Source organism: Neofelis nebulosa, chromosome 5, assembly GCF_028018385.1.
Source record: "Neofelis nebulosa isolate mNeoNeb1 chromosome 5, mNeoNeb1.pri, whole genome shotgun sequence".
Lineage (NCBI taxonomy): Eukaryota > Metazoa > Chordata > Mammalia > Carnivora > Felidae > Neofelis > Neofelis nebulosa.
Window position 1 is genome coordinate 76,855,671 of NC_080786.1, and position 19,493 is coordinate 76,875,163.

Sequence of the window (19,493 nt, forward strand, 5' to 3'; positions counted from 1 at the left end):
TTCCCTCATGTGAAAGGCCAAAACATGTCAATACAATTTTGCAAACAAGATGGAATAATCAAGAGCTGACACATAAATATTAGTTTAACTTGTGCTTTCCCCTGACCCCCTGCCTAATAGTATTTATACCGCCAAAACCTATCTGGGTATTTTGGCAGTTTTCTAAAATAGGTTGTGTCCTATACCCAAATAGAGAAATTTGTATAAAATGAGTTTGTTCTGATTAGTCTCAAAAGAACTGCTTCAAATAGGCCAGGAAGTAGAGGTTAAAAAATAAAAGCACCAGCCCCACAACAGTATCGAATCTGAGATCAAATCCAAAAGGTACTTGAGGACAACGACTTCACCGTTTTGTTTTAGTCTGGGTGGTTTATTTGGTTTTATTTTGTATTGTATTACCTTGAAATACAAGTCTTCCTTTCCCAGGAAAGCAACCGTTTTTCTTCATGGGTTTCCTCAGATTCTTACTTCAAATCTTAAAAATTACAAGGTAAAAAATACCTAGGTTTGATTGTAAAAGCCTCATTTGTTAATGTACCAAATCGTTATAACCACAAAAGCATTTTAATTGCCTTGTCATTTCTCAGAAGAGTTAGAGTATCTGAAACTGGAAAATTCCAAAATAAGTCTTGGTTAGGTAATAAAGCTGAATTCCATACAGCACTTCTTTTGCATCTTCCACCCTAACAGCTCTTACATCAACTTTCAGGAAGTGGGAATGGTGCCAGCCTTCCATAAAAGCCCCCAAAGCACTTTCTCCATCCACACAGCCCACCCCTTCACTCCAAGTGAACTACCAGGTTCAAATTTTTAAGTTTTAGTACCTGTCAACGTACAAGTATTAACCCAAAGACTATTTAACATGACTGTGTTCGATGTCTATAATACACATTGCAGTCTAAACATTTTCTAAAGTGCCTATAAATATGCTTATACAAATGAGCAATATAATATCAGATTTACAGAGAAATTCTTTTATATAATATATAACAGATAGGCCTAGAATTTAAGTTGTAAATACCCATTTTCATATCCTTATCAGTTGTTTTTGGAATGCAAGCATTAAGAAACAATTCTGGTTCAATCATGTATGATTTTCAGAGAATTATTAACAGTGCTATGACAAAGAAACCCTTGCTTGTGCTTGTTTAGAAAAGGCTATTTTGAGATCCAGGAGCATCTGATATTTAGAATCCAATGGAACATCTTCAATTCTATAAAAGAGTAGTAAGTGAAGCTTAGTGAATTTTTAATTATAAAGAGATTGTGCAAATATTTAAAGTGATTATCAACCATTATTAAATCCAAAAATTTCATTAAAATCATGGGTAACCTGAATGGCAGTTCAGGAGTTTAAAAAACAGGAACCTAGGCAAAAGTCATAGATATTACAGATGAAGGCCCCAACCCTGACACAGCCAGCTTCAGAAACATGGCCCTGTGACCACGTATTTCCACAGCTTTGGAGACCTGGTGGTTGACTCTGATCAGTTTAATGAACAGGAATGTGAGCCCAGAGTACAGAACTGATAAAATGGTGCAGAGAAAGGAGACCCTCCATATGCCCACCCAGGGGCTTCAACCACAGGGTAGGTGCAGACAGGACCCTGGGGTCGCTGCTTGGATCCTGAGTACACAGTGGCTGGCTACACTGCTCGGCTCACGGGATTTGGGCTTCCATGCCTGCCTTCAGCTGGCTAGTAAATCATGGGAGGCACTGAGAACCTCAGACAGGCTCATCAGATGTCTGTCCCTAAGCCATCAGGCCGGGGAAGGCCCTCTTTGCACCCCTCCTCCACCTGCCCTTTCCTGGAGCCTGCTGTTCCTGGAGCTCCTCTCACCACCTTACAGGTCTGACTTGTTGAGTCTTTACATTTCAGTCAGTGGGAACTTTATCCTGCATTCTCATCTAGCACAGGAAGCTTTAACTGCCACTGCTTTCAAAGGAATATGTGTACTCTGTTTTCTAAACCCTAGCGCTGTTTTGGGCACCTAGACCTAACAAAGTGTTCTAGCCAATCACTTGAACTACATGTACAACCAAGACAGCAGACTCTGCCTAGAGTGATTTGTGAAGGATGCCAAATGGAGGCTTCAGGGTGGAACACAACAGGCCTCGTCTTATTTCTTAAAATACAAACTAATGTGACACAGAAGAGATGTGCCAAAATCCGGGCAGAGCACGAGATAGTGCCACGAGAGCACGCTTACAGAAAGTGAGGGCATAAGAAGTATTTCTCAACCTCCAAACTTTGGCAGGTGTATCAGGCTGTATTTTAAACTTCCTGAACTCTTAACTACGCCTCACAGAGAGGAGACGTGGAGAAATGGCAGATAAGCAACTTACACAATAACACCTTGTATAAATGGAAATTAGGAGAATTCAGAAGAGAGCTAAGTAAGAGAATTATTCTCTATTTTGTGTGTGTGAGAAAAGAGAACATGTACAACAGACAATGAATATTACTGTAGTAAAGTGAATGAATATTACACAAAATATCTTCTGACTTAGCAGCAAACTATTTCAACTGCTTTTGCATTTGCATAAAAAATCCATGCATCATACTGAATTCTAATCCATTTCTCACCTAAGCCATTCTAATGCTTCATACAACCAAATGAAGCAGAATTAATCAAACCTATTAGATTCATTCCTAATCCCTAAAGGACTGCTGTGTTTAGCATTTCCATGCTAACTAAAACTATTGATTTTTTTCTTAAGACGTCAGATGTGGCTGCCTCCTAAATATAATACCTATATAACTTCCTAAAAGTTTTCCCCAGATGTGAAGAACAATTAAGAAAAATGGGGAAATGTTGAGGAATCCACCCAAGAGGCCAGCTCAAACGTGGCAACATGTTCTCCAGCTGCATGCCTAGTATTCTCCTTCCCCTGGGTTTCCAGAGCATTCTGGGTACCATTACCCGCATGTGTTAGCACAGCCCTCTGCTGGACTGTGGGCCCCTTCCTGTAGGAGTCAGGTGTTACTCAGTCTGCATCCCACTGTGCACCCTGCAGAGCGTAGGCACGCAGCTAAAGGTGGATTGAACATGAAACTGAAGGCGTCATCTCTTCTTAAATGAAGGTCTGGCTCTGCCCCAGATCATGCAGGGTATGCAGACACTAGCCATAACTAGGGGCCGAGCTAACCTCCAGTAACCTCCCAGAAATAAACTGAGGCAACAGGGGCCCAGACCGATGCAGGTGGTGAGAAGAGAAAAGAGACAGAATGGCATCTACAGTGCACACTCTGTTCCCCGCTCCTGAGCTGATTCCCATAGGAGACTAGCAGGGTAGGGGTGCCTGTGGGCACACCAAAAGGAATGCCAAGAGGGGTGTGTGTGTGTGTGTGTGTGTGTGTGTGTCAAGAACTGGCTATGTAGAAAATACTGTCTCCTTCGCTATGGGTAGCTCCTCAACCTGATCCATGATAATCATCACTTCACTGCTTTCAGAGTTCCCAGTGAAATTAAGGCTGGGTCACAATTCATGACACCAGATGCTACATAGAAAATAAGTCAAGATACAAAAGAAAACCATTTATAAGAAAAAGAAGGTCTTAGTTCTAAGACTAATTTAAGAGTGAAGCTAATCAGCAGACCACTGAACCACTATGGTTGTCAGAGAGGGGTAGAAAATACCAACTGCAGTGGAAAAAGGATCCATCAGACCAAAGTACAAAAGCTCAGCATGGATCAGAGGCCGTGGCTTCCTGCTTGGACTCTCACACGGTGGTTTCTATTGTTTCAATCACTTCCAGATCTGACTGTGAAGGGGAGAGAAGGGTGCACTCATCCGGTTCCCAGCTGCTCTCCGGACTGTAATCTTCCTCTGAACTCAGTTCTGCTCCTTCTTCTGTGTCCTCATCACATGATTCCACATAGTGAGCCCCAATGGCATTGATCCCAGAGTCCTCAGAACTTGAGGGAGAAGAGCAGTGATCTATTTTTGGTGTACTGCTCTCTCTTGAAATTAAGGCATCATGTGCAGAGACCTCCTCAGGGCTCATCTTGTGGGAATGTGGTGCCGGCTGCTTCTGCACGTAACACATCTTCCCATTAATACATTTAACCTGATAGTTGTCGATAAAGAGGTCTGAGATCATACAGTACCTTGGTGAATCAGGGGGGAGGGGTGGTTGGAAGACAGATGCAAATTTCAAAAAGTGTTCAGTGAGTGAGACTGAGATCTGAATGGTGTTTGTGGGTTCCCGAGGCTTTGCAGGAATCTCAGTGCTTGGAAGCTGCTCCACAGGGGTCATAGGCTGATACACATACTTGCCTGTGAGGAACACAAAAAAAAGTGGTTGAAATCTAAGAGTATTACACAAAGTACATTAACACAGTTATAATGGTTTCCTTCTGAGGATTCAGAATGTTTTTAAAAATATTTCACCATCAAAAGAAACCAGTAATAGAATCATTCTACATTGTTATAATCAATGAAAAATACAGCATGATACATAATAACATCATGGTATTTCCATCTAAGAAAACTCACACACTACACATTTTAATTTATATTGATGTCTTTCTAGTACTTCTGAAGTGGGTATATACTAAAATTCTTATTTTAACAACAGTCTTAAATGATTTATCCCTTACACTAGAATAAAGAAAGCCCACAATATATGTATTGTAAGTATGTATGGTAAAAACACACTGTAAAATAGCATACTATAAAATTATAATTCCATTTTATTTTTAATAGTTATATGCTAATATATATACTAATACATACATTTAAAAACTGGAGAAATATATACCAATTTATTATCAGGATTACAGAAGACTTTCACATTTTAGGTTTCTGTTTTAATCGGAATACATATACACATGCGTATTTAACAGGTAATGGCCTACAGGACTGTCCCAGCCACTGGCAAGGGCTGGGGTAAGGTATAAGGTGGGAAATGATCTCGTTCAAGGCCCAAGTGCATCAATGGCCTAATTAGGAGATGTTTTCCCTGACACCAGCTCCCCTGGTACTAAGCAGCCCAGGCCAAGCAGAAACAAAGGCACAGGTGGTGTAGAGGGTAACCTACCAAGTGTTTCTAGGAAACCAAGAAGCTTATCTCCACACCTTCCCCTCTGCTCTGAGCAGGGCTTCACACAGCACACCTAGAAGTGCAACCTAAACAGATCTTGTCCTAATGTGTGTCTTTCTTTGTTCTTTCACTTCACTCAACATTTGCAAAGCCAGGATCCTGTGTACCAAGTGCTAAGGAAACAGAGATAGAGATGGAAATTATCCAGTCTGTAAATCTAAAATGATTTCAATATAGAAATCTGGAAGTAAAAAAAAAAAAATCCTGAAAAACTCAGAAACAGTGGCCACAACTGTAGGCACCATCTTGGGTTTCTCCTAATGTAGTTGAGTATCAACCAGTCCATACTGTATCTTCAGCACATAATTATGACAGGGCTTTTTAACCTAATGGCACTATTGCCATTTTGGACCAGACGATTCTTTGTTGTAGGGGGCTGTCCTATGCACCGTATGATGTTTAGCAGCATCTGTGGCCTCTACCCACTAGAAGCCAGGAGCACCTCCTCCACAGGTATGACAAAACTGTTCCCAGACATTATCATAGACCCCTAAGGGTCAGAATCACCCCGGCTGAGAACTACTGATTTATGATCCCGTCATGAGCATCTCTTTGCAAGCAATTCACTCATTGTGCATGCACCTGGCTCCTGTTTATTTCTCGGTCAGACTGGAAATTCTAGGACAGAAATCACATTTGTATGGAAAATTACCTTAGATTTTTTAACAATTTATTTAGGCCATGGAAGAAAAGCAATTTAAGATCAGAAAAGCAAACTAGGCCATAAATAGTACAACATCAGCAATCTATTAAGATCAATCAACTTGCCTATATTTTTTTATTTCTGGTTCCTGACTCTTGTACAAAAGTGTAGGCTTAGATGCTATAATTTCATTGTAACTAAATTACTCAAAAATATATTCAGTTTCATTCTGGAGTAACACATGGAAAAGGTACATTTAAAACTGTTAGTCCTTTGGGTTCCTAGGTCTGCTTCAAAGCATGGACATGTATCATGTAAACCCTAAATGGTCTGATAAAAACAGAGGTGAGAGGAATCCGTCACACCTGCCTGGGGGAGTAGGTTTCAAATATGCCAGTATCTTTATTTCTCAGTTATCTGTAAGGAAGTACAGTATTATTTCTTTCAAGAAAAGTTCAAATCACTAGAGTTTGGTATAGTAGGACCTCTGCATCCAAGCATCACTGGTGTTATCAGCTGAAGGGGCAAAGAAGGCAGAACTTCAAACCTCCCCTCTAATCTTCCAGTCCCTTATATTCACAGTGGTGAATTAATCATCTGGAATGGACATTGGTCTTTTCTATTCTTAGTTAGTGGACTGGTGGTTACTGAGTTCAGGAGGCTATGGATGACAGGCACTCAAGAAATGCCTTTTGCAAAATGCTGATTAAGTTTCTGGCCCAAGTGACCTCTGGTTTAGTTATCCACTTGTCACAACTGTAGAAGTTCCTGAAAATTCTTTCTCAGACTCACAGGGATCAGGGTTTTATTTAGTTCAAAGAAGGAGGAACTCCATGAAGACTGACTGTGGAACTTTTGTAACCACCCTGTCCTACTCTCATTTGCCCTCAACCCACCCTCCTTTCTCTTCTCCTTTCTGCTTCTTCATAATTTCTTTGCTCTTTCTCTTCATCTCAGTTCTTCCACCTCTTCCTTTCTCTAACCCTGTCTTCTCGAAAACTGTTTTTCTTCCTTGAAGTGTAGTAAAAGAAAGGGAAATGCAGCTGGGAGACAAAGTATGCAGAATACTGTATTCTACACTTCATTTGCTTCTATAAGTTGTACTTGTTAAATATGCTTACTCTGAGTTAGGTGACAGCCCATTTATCTGGTGATATGGGGACACAGATGCAAAGAGGAAGGCAGAGAAGAAAAATAGCAGAGGCAGCCAGATGAGAAACTAAGTTTAGTAAACATCTTTCAAACATCAATTAATTATATAAAACTATATTGTTTAATTTTCCTATAAATACATAACTAACAGGAGAAATCAAGGATTTAGTTTTGTAAAGAGTCCAGAGGGGTTTGTACTTTGCACCATTCCCCAGTAACTTCTGCCCTGTGGCTTACTATACTGTGAATCTATGTTTGTAATGATAGCCCCAAAGCATCACAAGATCCTGAATTATCAGAGAAATTCAATTATGTCTGCTACACTGTACTTACTAAGGGAATAAAATGAACTAACACACTACAATACCATGGACAAAGGGGGGGGGGGGTCCTGGCCAAAACTCCACAACCACTATACTTTATTCTCTGAACAGTCCTTTTAATTAAGAGTTTACTATGTTATTTAAAGAAATAAGTAGTGGCAGGTACCTTGATGGCTCAGTTGGTTAAATGTCCAACTTTAGCTCAGGTCATGATCTCATGGCTCGTAAGTCCAGTCCCCACATCAGGCTCTGTGCTGACAGCTCAGAGCCTGGAACCTGCTTCAGATTCTGTGTCTCCCTCTCTCTCTGCCCCTCCCCTGCTCACACTCTATCTCTCCCTCTCTCTCAAAAATAAATAAACTTTTAAAAACAAAAAAAGAAAGAAGTAGATGAGAACTTTTAAAAGTTAAATCTCTAAAAGGAAAAGATACTCAGAGATAGACAGGGCTTGAAGTAGAAAGTAGAGGGAGAATAAAAGAAAAATCTAGATATAATATAATCCAGCAATCCTACTTCTGCGCATATACTCAAATGAAAGCAAGGTCTCAAAGAGACAGCAGTTGCATAACCATGTTCATAGCAGCATTATTTACAGTAGCCAAAAGGAGAAAGCAACCCAACTGTCTATTGACAGATCAATGAACGGAAAAACAAGATGTGGGATATACATACAACGGAATACTATCCAGCCTTAGAGAGTAAGGAAATCCAGGGTACAACATGGATGAACCTTGAAGCTATTACGCTAAGTGAAATAAGCCAGTCACAAAAAGACAAATACTGTATGGTATCACTTATATAAGCCACCTAATTTAATCAAATCATATAGGCAGAACACAGAGTAGTGATTGTCACGGGCCAGTAGATAAAAGAAACAGGAAGCTGTTTAATGGGTACAGAGTTTCAGTTTTGCAGGATGAAGAGAGTTCTGGAGATGGATAGTGGTGATGGTTGTACAACAATATGAATGTAGTTGATACCACGGACCTGAACACTTTAAAACAGTTATGATGGTATATTTTATGTATATTTTAACATAATTTTTAATAGTATAATTAGTATAATTCATTATATGGAGGGGAAACTCCATATGATCCAGAATATGTAAAGAATTCTTACAACTCAGTAACAAAAAACAAGCAGCCCAATTTTATTTTATTTATTTATTTATTTTTTAATTTTCTTTTTTCAACGTTTTTAATTTATTTTTGGGACAGACAGAGACAGAGCATGAACGGGGGAGGGGCAGAGAGAGAGGGAGACACAGAATCGGAAACAGGCTCCAGGCTCCGAGCCATCAGCCCAGAGCCTGACGCGGGGCTCGAACTCACGGACCGCGAGATCGTGACCTGGCTGAAGTCGGACGCTTAACCGACTGCGCCACCCAGGCGCCCCGAGCAGCCCAATTTTAAAAAGCAGTGAAGCTATGCAAGAGCAACACCAGGAATCCTTGTCGTGATGGAAATGCTCTGTAATTTGACTACATCACTATCAGTATCTTGGTTAGGACAATGAACTACTGTTTTGCAACTACAGTTGTCACTAGGGGAAAGTAGGTAAAGGATACATGGAATCTCTGTATTATTTGTAAAACTACATCTGAATCTCAATTTTTTCAAACTAAAAAATATAATTCAAAACAACAGGGAAAAATCACTATAGAAGTGATGTTGTACCCTTTCTGGTGCATTATTTATCAGGAGGTAACATGCTGTGGCTCCATCTCATATTAACTTTGAACACTTGTTTAATGTGGTATCTGTCCAGGTTTCTCCACTGAAGAGTTAGTATTTTTCCCAACAGTTATTTCCTATTTCCATCATTACTCCTATATTTATTAATAGAATTCCATGTAAGCAATTCCCCTTTATTTTTTCAATTATTTAAATTAAATATGATTCACAGCTATTTATTTTGTTCTATGGATTGTAATCGATTACTATCATATTTACTTTGCTCCTCAAATTGTCCCATATTTAACTGCTGGCAGCTCCTTCAAGTTAGCACCTGAGTCCTTTCAACGTGCCCCCATCATCCTTTTTTGAAGACTTCCATGCTTTCTGGCACCATAGATGTTACTGGCTTATCTGGTACTCCCCTGACCCAGTCCAGGAATCAGTCATTTCTCCAAGGAGCCCTAGTCCTTCACTTACGAACTTAAACACATTCTTAAGTTTGTTCTCAAAATATTCCCATGAAGCAGAGTCTTTGCTTGCTAATGACTAATTCCATCACTCACTAAACTCATCCAGAGGAAAGTGAATACTAAATCTCATTACAGTACTTAATTCCCATTAAAAATAATATAAAAAATTAATGTCACAAACCCATTAATTTATCTGGAATATTTTTCAAGGGAGCTGAAATCACTTTCTTAATAATGAAATAGACTATACAACAGCAAGATTAAAAAAAAAAAAACAGTTGTGATCTGTAAGTGAAAAATAAATTTCATACATCTCGTTTCTTTTTGGGAACCTGGCCCAACACCTTCAGCTATTTCTCAACCAAGGACTGATCAAAACCACTACATAAGTAACTTCTAGTATTCTTTAGGAGTCTGAGTTCATAACTTTCCTTATCATTCTTCCCCTTTGGTGTTTAGCAATAATATATAGTACATACTTAAAAAAAATTTTTTTAATGTTTATTCATTTTTGAGACAGAGAGAGACAGAGCATGAATGGGGGAAGGTCAGAGAGAGAGGGAGACACAGAATCTGAAACAGGCTCCAGGCTCTAAGCTGTCAGCACAGAGCCCGACGCGGGGCTCAAACTCACGGACCATGAGATCATGACCTGAGCCAAAGTCGGACGCCCAACCAACTGAGCCACCCAGGCGCCCCAATACATACTTTTTAAACAATGCCTCGATGAGACACTAAAAAAGATTTATGTTCTCATCCTAGTTCTTCGGTTTAAAAAAAAAAATGGAAGAAGAAACGGAAGACTTAATTACTTTTTCAACATCACGTAACACAACAGAAGTCAGTTCTAAGACCCAAGCCTTGTGACATCTGTGTTCTTTATGAGGGCACTCATTACTTCATTAATAAGGTTTAGATAATGCTCTTATTAGCTTATACTGTTGTTTTCTACCATTAACAACAGCTAATATTCCAATTTGTAACAGCAGATTGGGGCGCCTGGGTGGTTCAGTCGGTTAAGTGTCCGACTTTGGCTCAGGTCATGATCTCAAGTCTGTGAGTTCGAGCCCCACATCAGGCTCTGTGCTGACAGCTCAGAGTCTGGAGCCTGCTTCAGATTCTGTGTCTCCCTCTCTCTCTGCCACTGCCTTGCTCACGCTCTGTCTCTATCTCAAAAATAAACATTAAAAAAATTTTTAAAAATAAATAAACAGCAGATCTATTTCCTTGAAGGAGTTTCTTTCATTTGGTTCTAGAGCGCAAAGGGAAGAGAAAAATAAAACCCCAGTAAATGTAAAAAATAATTTATATGCCCTGTTAAGCTACTGTATGCACTTTGTTAAACTATGTTTTAAAGAACAGTTGTGCATTTTGATTCTTAAAAAAGATCCTTTGGGAGGGAAATGAGCTTTTTGCTTTTACAGATAGTTTTATGACTATTAAATGTGTGTCCCCTTGACACATGAAGTACACTGCTCTCAGGGAATGCAAAGTAATTTTAAAATTAGCCTAAGCAAAACATAATTAGAAAGGTAAATCTAGTGAAAAAAAAATTGAGTGGCCTAAGGGAAATTGCATCCACAGTTCAGTTCTTTGATTTTATATAGTGAATCACAATTATGTTTATTTTATTCCCAAGGGCATTCATTACACTGAAAGTAATGTTAAATATCCTTATTCAGCTATTTCTGCAATATACATTTACTAAGTTGAGCAGCATATCACAAACTAAAAACAAAGGAACATATTTATTATAACCAACATTTTTTGTGGCCTTACCTTGTACCTTGCTCCATTGGCAGTCAATGTATCATATTTTTGTTTTACTTTATTTTTCTTAAGTAGGCATCACGCCCAGCACAGAGCCTACTGCAGGGCTTACACTCAAGCCTGAGATCAAGACCTGAGCTAAGATCGAGAATCAGATGCTTAAGGTGTTGGGTGGCTCAATCTGTTAAGTGTCCGACTCTTGATTTCAGCTCAGGTCATGATCTCACAGTTTGTGAATTTGAGCCCTGTGTCGGACTCTGCACTGACAGTGCAGAGCCTGCTTGGGATTCTCTCTCTTCCTCTCTGACCCTCCCCTACCAAATAAATAAACTTTAAAAAAAAAAAAAAAAAAGGAGTCAAGGGGCACCTGGGTGGCTCAGTCAGTTAAGTGTCTGACTTCAGCTCAGGTCATGATCTTGTGGTTCATCAGTTCAAGCCCCACGTCAGGCTCTGCACTAATAGCTCAGAGCCTGGAGCCTGCTTCCAATTTTGTGTCTCCCTCTCTCTCTGACCCTGTCCCCTCACGCACTGTCTCTCTCTCAAAAATAAACATCAAAAAAATTTTAAAAAAAGTCAGACGTTTAACCAAGTGAGCCACCAGGTGCCCCTACCATGTATTTGTACTTCAATCGAGGAGAACACTGAAGTTCATATACTGCCCAATATGTTAAAGTCCCCAATGAGAACTTTATGCAAGATCGCAGTTTCTTCATTCTTCAAACTACATAACCTTTAGTGCAATGGAACTTATTAATGTGAAACAAAACCCTAGTGAGACGGAATACCAGAGGCATGAATTATTTATTCATTTAACAAACATTTATTGAATATCTACCAAGTTCATACCGCTAAATCAGGTGCTACAGGGAAATAAAAAGAAATACAACATGTAGTGATGCTTCAAGAAGTTTCCAAACTAGGGTAGAAGATAAAAAGTAAAATGAAATCAGTAACTGAGTAAAACTGTAAGAATATACAAGGGCATTCACCGAGCACCAGAATAGGATTGCAGGCTTCACTGAAGGAATTTATACGGCTAGTAAAAGATACGGACCTGTGGAGTAGCACATAGAACTGCTCCAGACCAGTTGCAGAGCTGGAAGGATCAGTTGGCACTGGAGGTTCACAGAGTCTACCTTTTAAAAGCTTTAACTCAGTGTCTGGCACACTGTAAACATTCTATTACTGGTGTTACTTACAGAAGGCAGGGGCTGCCTACCAGTCTCTAAGCCACTCTACTGGCTTTTCAGATTGCTATGTGGCCAAGCCCTGCAAAGCCCATAACCACCCCTAGTCCTCAGTTTCTACAACTCTCTGAATGCACCCAGTTTCCTGATTCAGTTTAGCCTGTAAACTTCTCTCTGACCACAGCTGTCTGCCACCCTACCTTCATCACCTACCCTACAAACCCTACAATCCACTTTTACATATGCTTTCACTTCTCCCTCAAACTAGTATTTATTGAGCCTCACTTGTGTGCCAGGCCTTAAATTAGGGGTCAGGGGGTTAAAATAGCAAGAAGAGGGACCACATCCCTGCCCTTATGGAAGGAATATGTATATTTGAACATACAATTACAAACCATAGAAAGTGATAGACAAAAGCGATAGAAAAAGCAAAATTAGTGATTAGCAATTACATGTGGGATGCATGATTTGGACCAGGGGAGGGAGGAGGGGAGGGTGGTGTCAGGCAAGCCATCCTTGAGATGACCATACATAGTAATGCCCCCTCAGGACTGAGTGGGGGTTACCAGGCAAAGAAGGAGAAGAGCCAGAGTGGCTGAAGCATGATGAATAAGAGGGGGCCAGACCATGTAAGGCCCTAGAGACCATGTTAAAGATTGGGGATTTTATCCTGCACGCTAGAAAGACACCGCACAGCTTTAAGGAGAGAGTAATGTGACCAGCTTTGCCTTTCTACTCACTTCCATTTCTATCTGCTCCTCTCACAGTTTGGCACAAAGCTAATCCAAAGCACTCAACAGACTTAACAATTAAGCTACCATCTTCTCTCCCAGTTTCACACTCAGATCTGGACTTCAGTCAAATAAGTGGGAGAAGAACTGGAGGAGGTAGAAGAAATACCACTTAGCAGCTGGTACTGCGCAGGGCCCTTTACCAACAGACTTCTACAATCCACAGTGCTCTGAGCCACACTTCTGACACCTTGAGGTATGGGCAGGTGTTATAGTGAGACCTTCCCTAAAAATATCATTTCTGAAAGTGCCATAAACCAACAACAGAAAGAGAAGCTGTTTGCCACATTTATCATTTTATAAAGCAACCAGTCTGAACAGAGGTATAGTGAAGGCTCTATACTTTTTTAAACCATGTTTGGTTCTACCTGAAGCCAATTCTTCTGGTTTAAGGGACAGTTAAGGACAGATAAAAGTAACACACTCTTGTGTATTTTATTTTATTTTATTTATTTTTTTAATATATGAAATTTATTGTCAAATTGGTTTCCATACAACACACTCTCTTGTGTATTTTAAGAAATACCAAAACAAAAAAAAAAAAGAAAAAGAAATAAAAACTCTACAAATACCTGCCAGTAAACAACAAGGGGGAAAGAGGAGAAGTATAAAATTCATCCCTCTTACAATCTAGTTGGGTCATACAAAACATCCAAAACAGCACAAGAGGAAAGGTAAGTATTAAGTTGTGAAGGCATGTACTATACACAGTGTAGGACCGCAGAGAAAAGTGAGGGCTGGAAGGGCTTAGAAAATATGGACTGGGGGCACCTGGGTGGCTCAGCTGGTTAGGCATCCAACTCTGGATTTCAGCTCAGGCCAATAGCTCACGGTTCGTGAGATGGAGCCTGGTACTGGGCTCTGTGCTGACAACACAGAGCCTGCTTGGGATCCTTTCTCTCCCTCTCTGCCCCTCCCCCACTTGTGTGCGCATGTGCGTGTTCTCTCTCTCTCTCAAAATAACATTTTTTAAAAAAGAGAGAGAAAATATGGAATGTAAACTGAAGAGAAGCTGGGACTTGGACCAAAGAAAGTGGCATTCCAAAAATCCAGGGGTGGAAAAAGTATGGGATATTGGAGGGATGGTGGGGTGACCAGCCTGACTGGAACACAAGGCTCTCCTATGACCAAGACCAGTCTCACCACTGAGATAATCTGGAAAGAGAGCAACACCCTTCCCTTGCCTTAGAAGACTATATACAATAGGAGATACTCTGCTAAGTAAGCTGGCACAATGGAATTCCCTGGACTTGTAGACACAGATGATTCCAGTTGGGAAAGAGCCTCTTCTAAGGCCAGAGTTCAGAAACATCCTAACAGATAAGTCTGGCTAAAACAATCCACAGTTAAACAAAACAAAACGGGCAGAGAAGGAGAACTCTCAGGCTTCCATTTCCTCTTAGGTGACCAAATAAGGCCACAAACAAGGGACCACTTCCTTTTAGGTGGCCAAACATTATTTCACATGTAGGAGCGTATAAGGTCTACCTCTTTTCACTTAATTTGTAAGTCCTACTTATTCACTAGAGCTGCTCTGTAGAGCGTTTGTAAACATAGTAAATTGTTTAGAAAAAGGGACAGCTGAGGGAGTCTTCTCCCAAGGATGGGTCAGCCACTGACAGTGACATGATGAAAACAGTATGTTCAAAAAGAAAAAGATGGCAGCTGACAGGGCACACAGAGACTCAACCAGTATGTATTAAGGGTCTGTACATCACAGTGCACGAAAACACTAATAAGCCTGATGGAGAGAAAGAGGAATTAATGAGAAAATGGCTAATTACGGATCATTACAAGGTAAGAAAAGCTTTATGAGTGCTACCCTTTTTAATCTAAAGATGCATGATCATAATAATAATAATAGTCATTACCTTTGATTTCTTTATAACAAGCCTTGACCTTATGGGCATTTTATGTGACCATCTCAGCCTCCTACCTTTTTCTGCAAAAACCACTAGTATATGGGCTGAGTTACCCAGTCCATAAACTAGGCAACAGATTTCTAAAACTGCAGTTAGAAAAATTTGAGAAGAAATTCCCTAAGGAAGGCAGCAAAACTGGAGAGCTAGAACATGATGACCCTGGTGGGGCTTCTACCATTCTACTAGCATACAGCTATATAGTTCTACAGGTCCCAAATAAGTTATTAGCAGCCATTAATTCAACGGACAGATATTTTTTTTTTTTTAATTTTTTTTTAACGTTTATTTATTTTTCAGACAGAGAGAAACACAGCATGAACGGGGGAGGGGCAGAGAGAGAGGGAAACACAGAATCGGAAGCAGGCTCCAGGCTCTGAGCCATCAGCCCAGAGCCTGACGCGGGGCTGGAACACGCGGACCACGAGATCATGACCTGAGCCGAAGTCGGACGCTTAACCGACTGAGCCACCCAGGCGCCCTTGGACAGATATTCTTGACAGACTAATGCTAAGGGAAATGGAATAAGACATCTGTCACATTTATCTATTGATCTGGGGATGAAAAGTTCAGAAATTCACAAGAAAAGGATGCTAACCAGTTAACCTGATTTAAGAAAAATAACATCTTGAAACATCTGAAGTATCTGCTTAGCACAGGGCCTCAGCAGGGATTCAGCAGATTTTTACTGAATTTTTGAAAATGTATCTTTGTTGTAGGTTATTTTTGTAGGGAACATGTATGTACATACTCAAAAACTTAATTTTCAAATTTATACAAACCAATATGGCATTCTAGAACTTTCTTATTAATCACAATGAAATATTCTAAATTATCAATGAGATGTAATTTCAAATCAAATTATTACTAATTATATACAAGAATTTATATTTCTTGATATATAAAAGTATGTTTTTTCTTTAATCAGTTGTAATAATTACCTTTCATTTCTCTTGGACCTGTGGTTAGGCCAGGTAATTTTACTATTATTTTCTTTTTAATTTGAGAGAGAGCGAGCACGCACATGAACAGGGAAGAGGGACAGAGGGAGATAGCAAATCCCAAGTAGGCTCCATGCTCCTGAAGAGTGCGACACGGGATCTGACCCTGGGATCATGACCTGAGCTGAAATTAACAGTCGGACACTCAACCAACTGAGCCACCCAGGTGCCTCTAAGCCAGCCAATTTTAAAATCAGTGCCAATCACGGAATCCAAAGAGTTAAGGAGTAAGAAGTAACAAATTTGGTATTCACAACTAAATAGGTCTCTACTTAACTATCCACTTAACTACAGGCATATCGTGGAGATATTGTGAGTTCGGTTCCAGACTACTGCAATAACGTGAATACTGAAATAAAGTGAGACGGGGCACCTGGGTGAGTCAGTCAATTAAGCATTTAAGTGTCCGACTCTTTTTTTAATTTTTTTTTAACGTTTTTATTTATTTTTGAGACAGAGAGAGACAGAGCATGAACGGGGGAGGGTCAGAGAGAGGGAGACACAGAATCTGAAACAGGCTCCAGGCTCTGAGCTGTCAGCACAGAGCCCGACGCGGGGCTCGAACTCACTGACCGCGAGATCATGACCTGAGCCGAAGTCGGCCGCTCAACCCACTGAGCCACCCAGGCGCCCCTAAGTGTCCGACTCTTGATTTCAGCTCAGGTCATGATCTCACGGTGGTTCATGCGATTGACTCTGGGTCAGGTGCAGACAGCACAGATCCTGCTTGTGTTATCTCTCTCAAAATAAACTTAAAAAAGAAAGAAAGTGACTCAAAAGAATTTTTTGGTTCCCCAGCATATATAAAAATTATGTTTACACTATTCTGTGCTCTATCAAATATGTAGTAGCTTTATGTCTATGTACATTATGCTAATGTACATACCTTAATTAAAAATACTTTATTGTTAAAAAATGCTAACCATCATCTGAACTTTCAGTGAGCTGTAATCACTAATCACAGATCAGCAGAACAAATACAATAATAAAAAAACTTTGAAATACTGTTAGACTTACCAAAATGTGACATAGACACACAAAATGAACAAATGCTGTTGGAAAAATGGCACTGATGGACTTGCTGGACACAGGGTTGCCACAAACTTTCAATTTGTAAAACAGTACAATAAGGGAAGCAAAATAGAGATATGCCTGTCCTCCTGAATGGGGACAAGGGGGCTCAGATGATGGCACCAAAACCCAACTTGGAGCTGTGTTGTGGACTACTTCTTCATGACAATAGTTGGGTTGTAAATATATGGAGGGAGTCACTCCCCACTTCACACTAATAGTAAAGAGGGAAAAAGGGGTCCAGATTACAATGAGATTATAAATATGCTACCATGTCGGGGCACCTGTGTGGCTCAGTTGGTTGAGTGTGTGACTTCAGCTCAGGTCATGATCTCGTGGTTCATGAGTTCAAGCTCCATTTCCAGCTCTGTGCTGATGGCTCGGAGCCTGGAGCCTGCCTCAGATTCTGTGTCTCCCTCTCTCTCTGCCCCTCTCCTGCTCATACTCTGTCTCCCTCTCTCTCAAAAATATTTTAAGTAATGTGCTACATATCAATTAACTGCCTCTCGATTCCAAACATTCCCTTCAATATACACTCTGCTATAATGCACAGAATTGTTTTAAAAGTTTATTCTGAGAGACAGAGAATACCTGCGCTCATGAGCAGGAGAAGGGCAGAGACAGAGGAAAGCTCAAGAGAGAGAATCCCAAGCAGGCTCTGCACTGTCCACGTAGAATCTGATCTGGGGCTCAATCCCAGGAACCATGAGTTGAGCCAAGATAAAGAACTGGATGCTTAACCAACTGAGCCACCCAGGCACCCCCACGGCTTTTAATGCATTTTCCACTACAGTCGGCATGATGGTAAATTTCCTCAGGAGAGGGTACTGGAGGGACACTGCAGAAGTAAGGGGCTCTTCTACTGTTTGCCGCACATGTGAGGGGTCAGACATGAAGAAATCTGTTGGAGCTCTGCCCCAGCCAGGCACTCAGAACATGCAGTGCCTTAGCAAATTTGCAGTCTTGGCCTGGCCTGGTGATAGGCTTCCCATGGCTCTCTCCACATTGAAACCAGCATTCCAAAGCCCTCCTGCCCACCCAAGCCTCTACTCCCTCAACACACCCACACCCTTAACTGCTGATTGCCTGTGCCTTCCCTGCACTCCAGAGGGTTGCTTCCTGCTTGCCAAGTAACTGCATACCAGTAAAGCCTGGTAAAGCAGCAAGCTTCTCTGCTGTCCTGTGGGAGAATGACATTTTTTCCAACAGAGGGCTGAACCCCAACCTTGGGGAGGGTACTGCCTTCTACCTTTATCCTTCGTGGGTATTTTCCTTCAGCCCATGGGAACCACACAGACTTTCCTTACATCTTATACTAACTTATTTCTTAGAGTTTAATAATTCTTTATATTAAACTTCCCGAGTAATCTATTGTGTGGTTTCCATTTTCCTGATTGGACTCAAACTGATTCAGTGATCAAGGTTAAGGTGTGGGATTTCTGGTAGGTGGCACTTTCCTGATTTGTCTACTGAGAAAATATAAGCACGATATTAAGAAATTAAGTTGTGTATAGATTTGGAACCTAGACTATTAATAGGTACTGTTATGTATTAATATACTAATAATTCTTTAGATGTTGAAAATTAGAAAACTGATAAACAATTAACTTTAATATAACAGAAGGGGATTTTGGAAGAATGCATTCTAAAACCTATTTTTTTAAAGAAGCACTGTTTTTGCTATATTTGCTTAATATTTCTATATCAATAATGTCAAAAAACAATAAAACAAAGAGAGCTTATTGAATATCCTTGAGTATGCTCCTCCATAGGAATGACATATAAAACTTATGAAGTAAAAGTGCTTTCCCTGAAAAAAATAACAGGAAAGAATATTCTGAACCAGGCTTCATAATAGACCAACATATGTTAATCTTAATTCCAGACTGAAAAAAATCAATGGGTAGGTTTTCAGTAGTTTTATGAATGAGAACAGATCATCACTGTGGCTGGCAAAGTATAGTAATACAGCTCTTTTCCCTACAGCCTGGGATACAACTGCCTAGGAAGAGAACAATGGAGACGGACAAGGAGGAATCACCCATACCTGTAAAGTAAGGCAGAATCAACCACTTAAGAAAAGAAATTCTGATTACAGGTAAAGTAACAGACAAACTGGAGCAGCATACAAAAGAAGCCTAAGACATTCAGCACCATGATGGGCACTGTGGGAGCTGTTTGCCCACATTGTGTGTATGGTAACTTATGACCACAGCACATGTCTGTATGATTTTAGCCTAGTGATACATCTATGAGATCTGATAATATGATAATGCAGATTTTCAAGGGCAAATAAGATTTCTATGGGTTTGATGAACTTTTTAAATTATCACTTGAAAATATAAGGGAACAAAGATATCACTAATACAAATAGGTCTCCTG

At 40.2% G+C, this 19,493-nt stretch overlaps 1 protein-coding gene across 1 annotated transcript in view; it reads right to left on the minus strand.

The window, feature by feature from the left end:
• Window positions 1–349: 349 nt before the first annotated feature.
• C5H3orf70 (chromosome 5 C3orf70 homolog) overlaps window positions 350–19,493 on the minus strand; it is a 93,674-nt gene continuing 74,530 nt past the window's right edge. Inside the window, exon 2 of the mRNA XM_058730718.1 lies at window positions 350–4,282. Within this exon, the coding sequence (XP_058586701.1) occupies window positions 3,726–4,282 (557 nt within the window). The 3' untranslated portion in view covers window positions 350–3,725. The remainder of the gene's footprint in view (window positions 4,283–19,493) is intronic.